Here is a 14111-nt window from a genome sequence, read left to right on the forward strand (position 1 = left end):
CCAAAATGTGTAATTTCGAGAAGATGAAGTTACAAGACAAGTAGTCTGATCCTGCAGGGATCAGCACTACTCAGCACACTGAGCTTCCCACTGCTTGAATAAAACACTGTGAGTGCTCAGGCTCTTTTAAAGACAAAACCAGCTCATTGGGGCCACTGATACAGACTTATTGCTGAGCTTTTTAAAATGTGTATAAAGAAACCCCACCAACTTGACCTGTTTGGGGTACCCAGCATTTAAAATGCTGACTTAGAACCCTTTTGGTTCAAGCTTGCCATAAGCCAAACTAGTAAGCTAGTAAGTGACTAAACTTCCTGCAATTTCTCCTGTAAGAGTAATTCAAAGCAAAGCCTTGCTCTGCTTCCAGTCGTCCCTTCAATGCCCAGCACATTTGCAGTGCTGTGTTACTCACAGTTGCTCTTTTTAAATCACAGTGATGCTCATGCTGGGATAGGCCAAGCAAGACCAAGACCAAAGCTATCTAGACTGGATAAAACACAGCGCATTTCTGTACATCCTTTACTCCTACAAGACACAAAACTTGCAATTTATCTCATTTTTAGGGGGGATCAGCGTCAAGTAATTCTGTTGCCAGATAACATGCACACCTAACTAGGAGGAGCAAAATTTAGCAGCTGTCTCAGTCCTTTGGCCTGCTAGTACAGCAAGCTTTCTCAAACTTCTCCCGCAACTTCCACAAGCCCTGTGGTGGCCAGGACCTAAATGATTATGCTGCACTAAATCATAGACTCAATAGGTTGGAAAAGACCTTTGAGATCATCAAGTCCGACTGTGAAGATCCATGCAGCTGCTCTGTGATATCTCAGGGAACTGCCATTAACTACATCGGGCCTTCCCCACACTCCCACTGACACAAGCACAGGGCAGCAAAGGAGAGGAAGTTACCATAGTTCAGATAAAAGGTTGCCAGCACCTCTGTCTAACTGGCAGCTGCCACTTTTGAATTATGAGACAATTACTAGTGCTGTCCACTCACACCATTTGTTCAGCGGCTTTGAAGACAAGCAGATTTGGTGGAGGACTGAAAAAGCTTCAAAACCGTACACTGCTTCTGGGAACTAGGATAGGAACCCAGAATGAATCAAAGTTCAGAGCAAAGTAAGCAGCACATCTTTCTGGTGTATCATTTCAGCTTGTCTCAGATGCAGATGGACTCTTGTCCAGCTCTTTCTTCTGCAGATCAGCAGTTGTGCTTGAAAGCAAAAGCACATTGAACCTGGAGTGCCAGAAGAGCCTTGCAGGCCAGCCAGGTGGAAAGCCAGTCAGAGAGTACTCTGAGCAATCTGCAAGCTGAGGTCAGGGTAGCCAGATGAGCTGCCGATGCCGGAGCTTTTAACTGGTACAGATGCAGCCCCATGTGAGACTAAAACCCCCAAAATCTATTGCACATTGCTCACTAACTTCCAATCTTAGCCCCAGAAAGAGGCACAGGGGCTCAGGTAAAGTAGGAAGGGTACACCCCACTCAAGAAAGACACATATGTCCTCCTTAGGCAGAAAGTAAAGCTATCCCTGTCCTCTTCTCATCTACTAATGCAGAAAAATCCTGGCTTTACAAATCTGCCAGGATATGTATGTTCTCCTCAAACTACAGTACTCACTGCATATTTTTCCTTGCTAAGAAATACCTTTTTTTTTTCCTGAAAAAAACAAATGCCCTTGGAACTTGCTGAAATGCAGCACAAGCTTTTTTACCTTTGGAAAACTCTTTACTGTTATCTCTCATCCCTATGTTCAACTGATGTTCCTTAAGTATATACTAGAAGACAGGAAACATTCTCTAACAAAGTATGCAAGAACCATGTTGTCTAAGGGCAGTGACTATACCTGCCACTCATAAGAGAGAAGATACAGAGGTTTTCTGGAATCATCTGCTGTTTCAAAAGTTCAAAATTCTCAGCACTTTCTGGAATAAAATAAAAATGGACAAGAGATTCCTTTGCAAAGCCTGTCTTCCTTTCCTCTCCCTTCAAGATTTTAGCTCAAAATCCAAGCTCCTGCATGCTGCATGATGTAGGGCTACTCTGGTGCTCTGCTACCGAAAAAGGGGTAGGACAGCTGTACAGCAGGATTCTGCTGCCTGAGGAGTCTGCCCAACAAATGCAGGAGGAAGTCCTGGGGGTTCCACCTGTGACTGAGAGTGCTTTGGAGGTCCTAAGGCCTCATCAGTGTTACACCTGTGACTCAACTCCACGCTGCTGGGCTTTGCTGATTCACTAGGCACCCACTTTTTGCAAACAGAAGGGAGCATGTGCGCCAGCTGAGAATCCATACACTAACAGAACACCCAACCAGGACAAGCAGAAGGCCAGACACTGCAGCCTAGTATGCCACGTCCCAGCTCTTAATATCTGGAGAGACCCATAAGTCACTACAGTGCCTAATGACTTCCCAGACCACGTAGCTAGAGCTGCAGTGACAGCACACCGCACTGGCTGCAGTCAAGTGAATGTGGTTGCTCTCAGCTAACTACCCCTAGGTCCTTCTCCCCATCTCCTCCTTGATGACATCCCTCACTCAGATCTGCTGCCAAAGTGTTGGTAACAGCTTCCTAAATGGGAGCAGAGGCATGGGCTTGTTTCCAACAAATGCCTTTTGCACAAGTCCACTCCAAAAATTACTGGATGGATGGCTCACTGTAATCGCTCCTGTGTAGTATTCATACCTGTATTCAGCAACCCCTCCTGCGTGCTTCTTCATAGCTGTATCAGAGCTCATTCCATAGAAGAGTTTCACCTTCTTGCCATTCTTTTCCATAATCTCTCCAGCACACTGGTCATGGCCTGCAAACATTCCTCCAAGCATGACAAAATCAGCACCAGCTCCTGTGATCAGCAAAGCAACATGTAAGAAAACATGGGAGAAAAGGGTGAAAGACAAAGCAAGAACACAGTGCCCTCCAGAAACAATAGCCCTAAATAGTTTGGTACAGAGAGTCCCCTCCTGTAATGCACGCAGCCAACTTTGAAGCAATGCTTTACTGAAGAAGTGACACACACTGCATTGTATCTCTCGGGTATTTTAAATTGAAAGAAACCTTTTCTGTTGTGATGACAAAGATACAGGTTATTTACTCCCCTCTACACTCTTTAGCTTCAAATTCAGTTTTAACCCTTTACTTCATAATAGTATATGAGCACAGTTTCTTATTTACTACTATGGTGACTGCAGTACTCCAAAGCCCTAATCACCCGGCTGGGACCTCTTGAGCTCAATGCCGTAGAGAGGAGAGTACAGCTCCTACTTCAAGACCTTTCTAAGCTGCAAGCTGTGAGTGGGAATGTATCCTGAAGGAAGGCATATCCATGAACGTAATGCACTCCTCCCAACACTGAGATAAAAGAACCATTTTTTTTAAACGCAGTGATGGATTTTTCAAGTCCACCAGCCCCATGTGTTCAGTGTAGGTCTGGGTGATCCCCTGCCAAAGAGATCCTAGTTGGTTCCTGTTGTTTAAAAACTCTAGGCCAAAGACCACTGCCCCTGGGCTTCGTGGTTCTCAAGAGGCACCTCAAAGGAGGTCTAACTCATAGCTGCAACTCCTAAATATGTTCCAGATACTGAACAACAACACTGAATACTCAATCATGCCTGTTCAGTCTGTCCCATCTTCCCTGGCTTTGCGAATCATGAAATCAGTTCCACTGGGAGTAAGATCAGGAAGAAGGTTTTTGGAATCACTCTTGATTTTCTACTGTGATTTCCAGCATTTCCAGCTGGGCTGGAACTATTCCACCAGCAGCTCCTCCTGTGATATTTTGGCATATCTACTTTTGCTTGGAAAAGTTTGGCTTTTACTCTTTTTATGAGCCTGTGGTGACCCATCCCTGAAACAAAGCATTTTCCTGTTCAGACGCCGTTTCTTCAACGCGTTTGTGTCAGAACAGGCCCCCCCTCTGCCCAGCTTCTTCCCAGAACTGGCAAAAGAACAGGTTACAAACCTCACTTCATAGAAAGCAGATGAGCCTGAACTAACCCCACCGCGTTATGAACATGTCTGAAATCTAGGGAGATCCCCAGCTAGGTGAGTCTGGCATTAGGAATTTGCTCTGATCTCTCTCTCCTATCCAAACAATAGGATTGGACCTTGAGATCTGAAGAGTAAGTGCAATCGTTATCAAATTTGCTCAGCTTCTGCCATCTGTTTTAAAGCTCAGTAGACAAACATGAATTTGGGAATATTTTGATCGTAGAGTACATGACAACTGTGGAGCGTGCACTGATTTATAAATGCCAGTTCCCTCCCTCAACACGTGCCAAAAAGCAGACCTAGCCCCAATGCCTGGGAGCAGAGCACTGGACTGCTCTGCTGACCTCGCCTCCCTTTGTCTGGTTGTTGCTTGAAAAGAACAGTATGTCCATGGAAAAGCGATATTAAAAATAAGGCTTGTGTAAAACTGCTGAGCACATCACAAGCAATATTTCTAGACAGGCACCCATTCAGGTGCCCTATTATGCCAGCTACCAGTCAGATTTTTCCCTGAACTCTCTTGTTTCAGATGGCTGAGTTTTAAGTCTCAGTTGCACTCACATCCGATGCTACTACTAACCTGCCCAAACCAAAGAGAATGCTTATCCTTTAAGACATTCCCAGTTACTGATGGGGAGCTCCTGTTGTCACCTGGCACACTTTTGCTCCACCTTTGCAAAAAAACAAATACCCTAGGAAATCTATCTAGTTCATGTCTGCTTCATGGGTGAAAGAAAATAACATCAGGAAGGAGGGACAGATTTGGGCTCAAGGTTTCAAAGAGGGCATCTAAACAAGCCAAAGGTCTGTCTGGACTCTCTGCCTTGTCAATAGCATCCTCTGATCTCCAATTCTAGATCTGTTTCTGGTTGTGGGTCTCACAGCCTCCAAATTATTAATGCAAGCCAGTCACATGAAATCTACACTTCAGATTCATAGATACTTAAGTGTCTATTCCTTTTCTTTTTACTGCATATTTTAGGAGGAAAGCAAGTATGTTTGAATTACAGGATTGAAACTCATCCAACGTGAGTAACTTTTGCAAACTACAACATAATTCATCAAGCTCTTCCAGAAAAGAGGAGCTATGTTACAGCAGATGCAGCACGTCTAAACAGTGGAATGACACATGCTTACTGCCCTGCAGCGCCAGGAATGACAAGCCCAAATTAAATATACTTTCCCAAAGCTCTCCAGAACTTTCCAGCCTGCTTCAGTGTTGCAACATGTTTGAAAGTTTCAAGTCTGTTCCACTACTTTTGTATCAGTTAACGTCCAAATACAGGGCTGTAGTTTTTAGCATGGCCTTCCTTTACTTCTGCATGGTTTTTTTGTATGACCAGAAGCACTGGATGTTTGCAACACCCAGCTGCAGTCTTTCATTTTCAAGTACAGATAGACAGCATGCCATTATTTTAGGTTGCAGGGACTGGGAACACCTGGCAACAAAGCCCTAGATAATAGAGGATGTGATAGGTATGTTGCACGCAAGCATCTCAGTAGCCCACTCAAGAGTTTGCTAGACTCGTTCTTTTTCTACACGATGCCGCTTCAATGCACTCACTTCCCCCTTGAGGCCTACGCTGCATCTGGGCTGATTTTGCTCATTCACATTTCACAGTGCCTTCTCCTTCAAGCCATTACAGAACACGCGTGCTGATGCCAGCCCAATCGTGCAGCACTCACACAGTTCTTCTGCTGGATCTGGATGGAGTCCCTCAGATGTCTTTTGCATGCCCGATAATACAAGTGACTGATAACCAGATTGGCTCTGCACAAATTCAGCTGGAGTCAGCCTGGATTTGTAGCCTGGGCAGCGCTCCAGGCAGATGCAGCATGAGTTTGCCTAGACCACAGATGGCCCTGGAATCAACATTCACCTGTGCTCCAGCTGAGACAGCAAGCCTTTGCAACAGTTAGGTAATATACATACAGCTATTGGAAACAGGAAAACAAGCCAGTATGATCTGTCAGGTATATTTTGGAACCAGTATATGTGTACCCACTTGACTTTTCCATGTGATTTTTCCTTCCTTTTCCTTTCCTGCTTCTGTATCTCTTCTCACCACTGCTCTAAGGAACAGCAGTATTGTGTTAAAGATGCTGGCATAGGATTAAAGAGGCACATTCTGTTCCTGGCTGTGTCACAAAAAAATATGTGACCTCAGGCAAGTGAACTTTGTATTTCTGTGCTTTGACTTCTCGTCTTTAGAAAAGGAGGCAGTAGTGCCTCCCTGGGGCATTCTGAGAAATGTGTTCATGTTATCAGCCTTTCCAAGGATTCAGTTATGTGAACCATATGAGAGCCCAACACAAAGTTCTTTCATGTTTTCTTTCATTCCTGCATCAGAACACCTCTTTTCTTCCTGATCAACCTACATCTTTTCCATATGAGGTTCCTATCCAGCAGATTCAGTATTCCAGCAGTCCCTCCCAAAGTAGCTGTCACTCCTGCCATTTTTGTCCCCCACCTTCAGTGCTTCTCTGTTCCTCACCTCTTTAAATAGCCTTCTACCTTGCCTCCCCCTCTATGAAAATACCCAGTTTGCCTCTGACTCCTGACACCAGTCAATGGTGTCAACTTCCACTTGTAAGCTTCTCAGCATCTTCTTCATGGTGCTTCACAGTTCTTCACTTGCACTCAATCCACTCTACTCCTCCTGTTTCAATGAGCTTGCCTTCTCCAGTCACATCTTTAGCCATTTGTCAATGCTAGTCTTCACATCTGAGACTTCCTCACACTTTTTCTCATTCAAACAGCTGCTTTGTCACTGCTTTACAACAGACACCTCAACATCCCTTTCATGAACACTTCACAATGATCCACCAAATAAAGGCCGTATAATCACTTTAACCAAAAGCCCTCTTTGGGTCTCATGTCCATGCTTTGTCCAGGTCTCCATCCCCAGATGAAATTGTACATTTATCATTGAAATTATCATTGAAATTGTTTTATCATTCAGTCTCTGCTATCCAATGTATTTATGTAACGCCTCCCCTCTAAGAGGATCTGAGCAAGCACAAAGGTCTGTGATAAGACAATTCAGTATCAGTACCAGGGCACTGGCTTGTAAATGCTGGGCATGGAAGCTACTTTCTACACAGCTCACATGGCCAATCACCTCAACAGCAATCAGTAAACACCAATTGTAATAATACTATCTAGAAAATGATTTGGCCATCCACCTTTGCCAAATGTACACCTGGTTCCAGCTAGTCAGATGTCCACAATGCATCTACCTCAATTATAAATAAGCAGATACGGTAAGTTTATTGCCTCAGGGTGATCTCTATCAGTTCCAGCCCCAGACCTGTGACACACAGGTCAGACTAATCTGCCTGGCCTACTGTCAGAGTAGAACTACTGCCTGTATAATCTCAGCTTTCTGATGCTCCTTTGTCCCAGGGACAACCCATGGTAGCCTTCAAACATGTACCACTGTGAATCCCAGCACCTCCTGACAATCAGCAAAGCCAGAATCTGCCCTTTCACAGGTTTCAACCAAATTTCTGCTCAGTTAGCGCAGAAAGACTGCAAGGACCCTTCAGACTTGCTATACACATTGCTAAGGGAAACATCCTAAGCACTAACTTCTGGAAACGCTCTTGTTTGAAGAAGGACTTTTTCCATGGACCAGGTTTCTGTGTAGGCAGCTGGGAATGCAGTGAGGTCACAATCTCAGTTCACAAGCTCCCAATGACAACACCACCAGCAAAAATTGGGCAAGATGCGAAGCCAGAGAAAGTCAGGCAGAACAAAGGCTTCACTGCAGGCGGCATGATGTCAGAGTGGGCTGGGCTGAGGGTTTTTAATACAGGCTTCTTGTTGAAGAGGGTGGATGCCACTGTTCAGCTATGTCAGAATCACCCAACTGGGAGTACCTATTCCCTACGTCACATCACCCACTGGGTAAACACAAGGGTGATGTGAAATCCTGTGACTGAACAGATTCCTTGCTGTGCTTAAAATTCTCTAATTAAGTCTTCCTTGTCATCTGACCTGTCTAAAAACAGGAGCTGTCTGCAAACTTGGAAGACATATTTTGGTTTCAACCTTTCCAGGAAGCCCAGAGTTTTTCTTGGCAGGTCTGTAATCTGAGTTTAGTCCTGCCTCTGCTTTCCATGCTTGCAAAGCTTCTTGCCAAGCAGATACGCTGTATTGTAATGTGCTCTTTTGTACCATTCTACCCTGAAATCCCAATGAGAGAATGCGCTGTCCCACTGTATTCCGGGTATTGCTCTATTGTGACATCTCCAAAGAGTCTGGCATTCCAGGGGGTGGAGGAAGGTCTTTAAAGGTCCTGTCAGCCCAGGATGTTTTTAGCCCCTGGTTCACACACACTGCTGCAACAAGGTTACGGGTAAGCATAGTCCCGACATTGACCATTTATTTACCCCTCACTGTAACTTTCCTGCCCAACAGAAAGCACAGATTAAATTCTCTATTCTATTCGTAAGAGCCGTGAAATTCGCTGAAGCTATTGTCATGAAAGTAAAATCTGTTAACTATTAACTTAGATGTTTTAGACATCTGCTCAGCTCTAGAGAATACAGTATAAATAAAATCTCATCTTCTCAAGCAGACAGCTGAACCCAAGAACATCTCCAGGGATCTGGCCTGCCTTTTTGTTTTGCTCTTCTGTCCAACACATTCTACTATCTCTTCATCCATTCAAGGCCCAGGTCAGCCAGATCTGGCAACGTTACAGGCAGCTGTATCCTACACACACCTGGTGGACAGTTTCTAAATAGGACTTTGGTCACTGTATGTTTTGCACTGCAGAACTCGGACAGTCTGATCGAAAAAGCACATTCATGTCTGGTGCATCAGTTTCACTGTAGTCACCCACAGGGATGAATGTAACCTACTACTGATTACATTACATTCAGGGTCAAATTGAATCCTGCATCACTGCTGATGGTGCTGACCATACACGAGGTATAATGGGTGCACTTCACATTGTCCTTACCAAACGCTTTGGCGACATCTCCTGGACAGCTGCATCCTCCATCCTGCACAAAGAAAAGACAACAGGAAGAAGCAGTGAGCACACTGTGAGCTCACTCAGACCCAGCAAGCGCTGCTACTCTGTGCCCTGCAGCAGAACGGCCCCTGCTCAAGAGATGATTGTGCACCATGGGTATACATCATTCTACCTGAGTTTTTCGGGAATCCATACTACCCTTTTGATTGTTTTCCTTCTTTAAGCTCATTTACTCTACAGTCTACTGACAATACTAACAGCAGCAACGCAAATTCCAGGCTGCAATTTCCTAAATCCCAGAAACCGTGAAAAAAAAGTAAACCTGCTCTGACGATCTGAAGCATTCCTTGCCATTTTAATGAAAGGCTATGTGATGCAGAGACATCACAAACCTCTACCTTAAACCACCAATGACATTTAAAATAACTTTCTCAGCAATTTACAATACATTAAAAGGTCACAATGGGAGGGCTGAGGAAATACACCATCAGCTATGTTGTATTTTGATCTGATAATCTCTAAGCAAACCGGGTAATCTAATCTTTGGTAAGTAAAAAAATGAATCTTTCATAATACTCCTCGCTGTTTGCTATAGGTTTGGTGAAGAAATAGAACTTTGTGATCTTTAGCATTTTAGACCTGTGTGTTTCGGTTTCAGTGCAGAGCAAAGAAGTGGCTGATGAGGAGGTTTCAGCTGGGGTTTCAGGGAGGGATTATGCATGTGTGACAGGGCTGTAAAAAAAAAAGGAATGGCACATAGCAGAGTTCATCATGTGCTATGGTTCTTTAGGCTTTGTAAAGGTCCAAGCATCAGATGAAAAATCCTTCAACTCTATAGAGTCACCGTACCAATAGGGCTCCCCCATCCTTTCATGGCCAGGGTCCGCTGCAGACTGCTGACAGCTTTCCTGCTTTTGAAGCTACTCCTCAGCCTGTATGGTTACTTAATTTTGTTTCACCTCCCTGTTGGCAGATAGGCATGCCTGTGTATGACCTGCTGCTGAGCACAGCCAGACGTCCCCACTATCACCCATTTTAGAGCTGGCTTTTGCTGGCTGACCTGACAGTGGGGCCGAGTGTTACAACCTCTCTGCGTGCAGAAAAAGGATTCAGACACAAACTGAGCAGGTGGATCTGAAAGTGAGAGGCTTTTCAAAGGGTACCCCACTGCAAATAGTGCCTGGTAAAACTTTAAAGGCTTTTATTCTATTTGCTGATAACCTCTAGCACATTATGCCTTTTGTTGAGCTAGACACCCATTGTCAGCTCTAGAAGGAAGTGCTGGGCTGACAGCTGAATTTTTCTCTCCTGTTAAGGGCTCTGCTTGTGCAATTCTTTCCCTCTGACAAATCTGTCAGAGCCGGGAGGAGAGTGTGAGTGTGTATGCACGCGTCAGGGGAGGAAGAGCCGAGATAGAAAGAGGGGTCTAATAATCTTCAAAGAGCAGTGTCAGGAATTTGTCTGACTCTCACTGTCTGGCTGAGACAGGCTGGCTATGAACACTCTCTAGTAGATGGGCTTCAGTCTGGCTCAGCTGAGTGGCTCAGTGTCTGACTTACATAATTAACCCAGTAGTGGCAGCGATGGAGGCTTTATGCTTTCAGAAGTACCGTGGGGATGGGCACCTTAGTATGTAATCATCAATCGCTAGCTTAAAAGAACTATTACTTTGAATGTCACCAAATTACAAAATGCTGAGCAGATTAAGAGACTTTCTCGAAAGCTCATGAGTTACCATTAAAGATAAAAGGAATCAATGATGATGATTCACAGGACTTCTTTATCCGTAGATGTCTCCACTTAGGTCACATAAGCAGGTAAATGTTATGATTTACAGAAAGGGAAAGAAAAAAGGGGACACACTAAGTGGTTATGTAAGAAGATACAATATAATAAAGCTATACGCATTAAACCACTTCAAAAATCAAGTGCTGCATTTGGAAAATAAAACTGTGCTTCTGCTGCATTGCCTGGGAAGCTTCTTCCCCTTGCAGTTCAGCTCATCCCAAAAGAAGCCTGGCTCTGGACTCAAAATGACTTGTAGAACTGCTGGGCTTCAGTCACATAACTTGTTGCAGGCTCAGCCTCTACCTCAGAGCCCTGGGAAAACATATCTGTACAAATCCTCCTGTGAATTCAGGAGAATACACATTATTCTGAAGTAAGCCTACTGGAAAGAGTGGCCACAGGGATGCAGAGGGCATGACAACTGGGTGCTAGGCCGAAGAAGAGAGTAAAACAGTTTTCGAATGTTATTTTAACATGGCTAAAATAATGTTATTTTTCCCAGTCTTGTTCTCTGAACAGGTGAACCATTTCATAACAATAAAATTTAACCTAAGGAAAAGAAATACAGTATGGAAAACAAGTATGGACTGGTTATTTATTCAATATTATTTTGTAATAAGTTTTTAACTACTCTTTGTACACTTCAAGACACCTTTATAATAAACTATATAACCAGCGCTTCCTACAATATCAGCAAACAGATGTTTATTATACAGAAGATATATAAAGTATGTGGCATACACATCAGTAGAAACAATACATATAGTGCTTTATTCTGAACTACATATGCTGGGCATATTTCTACATGGAAAGTGTTCTGCGTGGAGGAAGGGATGGTACGGCAGTAGCTGGGTGAAGAACCCCTCAGTCATCCTTTTCACTGAATGCTGGTGGCCCTTCACTCAGGCAGGGTAAAGGCAAAATACAGATCTCTAGCAAATGAGAGGGGATACAAGCAAAGCCGCTTTCCATTCTGCACATTGCTGGCTTCCTAGAATATGTGGCTGCCTCTCTATCCAGCAGGGGATTCCTCTGACCTACAAGAAACAGAAACTTTATCCCAAGTGGGGCATTTCTGAAGGAGGTCTCCTGCTAAAGAGCCCCTCCACTATAACTCACTGCTGTCCTTTCATTCTTGATTAGCAAGAATGAAAGCTGAGACTATTGGCTCCCAGACAAATAGCACGGGACAGAAACAGTCCCTGTATCTTACGCAGGGTTTCCTCTCTTCTTTCGGAGAGTCATAAAAGATTCATTTCTGAGGTGAGGTCTGAGTCTTAAAGACAATTTAGCATGAGGAAAGTAACTGGTGCAACTTCACCTTCCCCTCCTCTGCATAAGTGACTGTAGAGAGACACCAGGTGTTCGCTTGGACTATTGCGTTTGCCTAAAAATTGTCAACTTCCTTGGCAATGTATCACCTCCAAAAATCATACATGATCACTTTAGTAACACAAGTGTTTAAAATCCCAGCCTGTGCTGCTGTCCTAGCAGAGCTACTGCAGAATGGGTTTCAAGTGTGCTGTGTTCCTTGCAGTGCATCTACTGTGCTCAGCACCACCACCTTCTCATTCATGAGTGAGACTTCTTTCCTTTCATACATAAGTTGAGCCAACGGAACAAGAGGAGCAATTCAATGACAGTACCAGACAAGTCAGAAGTAGATGCAAGGAAGCACCCTAAGAGACTAAACCATATCACACCATCAGCTATAACCTATGTGAAGATAGGGGATCTCTTCACATCCTTCCTGCAACTTCCATATCAATATAACAAAAAAAATGCTGGACATGTTTTCACCTGCCCAATTGACAGATATGTGGTAACGCTCCACCTGTAGAGGTCTCCTTTAGCTCAGGCAGGGTGCATCCCTTCCTGACTCTACCTAATGACATGAGGGATGCCATGTATACTTAAAGAATCATCAAGGCTGGAGAAGACCTCTAAGATCATTAAGTCCAACACTACCACACCTACTAAACCATGTCCTGATGCACCACATCTACACGGTTTTTGAACACCTCCAGGGATGGTGATTCACTCCACAACTTCCCTGGGCAGTCTGCGCCAACACTTCATCACTCAGTAAAGAGTTTTTTCCTAATATCCAACCTAAACCTCCCCTGGTGCAACTTAAGGCCATTTCCTCTCATCCTATTACTTGTTACTTGGGAGAAGAGACCAGCATTCACTTCACTACAACCCCCTTTTAGGTAGTTGTAGAGAGCAATAAGGTCACTCCTCGGCCTCCTCTTCTCCAGGCTAAACAACCCCAGTTCCCTCAGCTGCTCCTCATTAAGACTTTTTTTTCTTTTTCTTACTTGTTGCCACTAGACCCAATTACATACCTAGGATTGCACCCATACAGTGTTTTTCCCTCAGGAGGATACCTCTCTTTTGTGATACTCTTGTCAGAGCTCTGGAAGTGACCATGCAGTCCAGCTTTCTCTTTCCCTAATAAACACACCAATACCTACCTGAATGCTGCAGAATTCAGGCATAATATCTTCACCCTTGCTTTAGTCTCCTTAGCTTGGGTGACAGAGTTAAGCAGCAGTGGTGTTACACACCTCAGCTACAGCCTAATTCTCCTGGCCCAGATGTTGTGGCAGACAGGCACTAAATTGCACTCCCCCTGTAATGGCTAGGGGGTTGATAGTGTGGGCTCACTAAAACCAACATGACCTATGCTGGTCGGGAACCGATTCATCCTCAGAGCAGGAAAGGAGATGGAATAGTACAGAACCATTTCATTTTTCAACAGTCACATAGAACACACTCCCTGTGTTTTCTTGTAAAAATCAGGCTAATAATGTTCTTCTGAGGGTTGCTGGCAGAAAATGATGATTGCAAAACTAGGATGGGTCTCTGCGCACCACTGCTAGGATGATGCCTATAGTTATCCATTCTTCATGGTGAAGAGTCATGTCTTTCATGCTCTATTGCACATATGTTCTGCTGTCTACTATAGACATAAACATGTGTAATACCATCCAAGTCATAAAATCACAGACCGCTTTTTTCCTTGCAAAACTCATATAAGGGAGACAAAAAGAGACTGCATATGCATGAACAACAGAGAGCAAGAGAGATCTGACTGTAACAAATACTTGTTCTTCTGCTCCATTATACCCACAGCTCCAAGAAATACAGTCAAGCCTTCTGCCAGTCCAGTCAGTTTGTTCTTCTCTCCCCTCCTTCCTCAAAAAGGCAACACATCCCTTTCCTCATATGGATAGTGGCCACAACTGGGTCAAATGACTCAGGGTCTTCCAGCAGTTTCACCTGGCAGTAGATCAAACTTCTGCATGTGGTCTCTCCTAGGGCTTCAGAAGGAGACTGCTGGCT

The 14111-nt window shown here is 44.2% G+C and overlaps 1 protein-coding gene across 1 annotated transcript in view; it reads right to left on the reverse strand.

Moving 5' to 3' along the window:
* Positions 1-14111, reverse strand: part of GMPR (guanosine monophosphate reductase) — a 45957-nt gene that overhangs the window by 11021 nt on the left and 20825 nt on the right. Inside the window, exons 7-8 of the mRNA XM_009564153.2 lie at positions 8961-9003; positions 2686-2845 (exon numbers count right to left, since the gene is read on the reverse strand). Coding sequence (XP_009562448.2) covers positions 2686-2845; positions 8961-9003 — 203 coding nt within the window. The remainder of the gene's footprint in view (positions 1-2685; positions 2846-8960; positions 9004-14111) is intronic.

Source organism: Cuculus canorus, chromosome 2 (genome assembly GCF_017976375.1).
Source record: "Cuculus canorus isolate bCucCan1 chromosome 2, bCucCan1.pri, whole genome shotgun sequence".
NCBI classification, from domain to species: domain Eukaryota; kingdom Metazoa; phylum Chordata; class Aves; order Cuculiformes; family Cuculidae; genus Cuculus; species Cuculus canorus.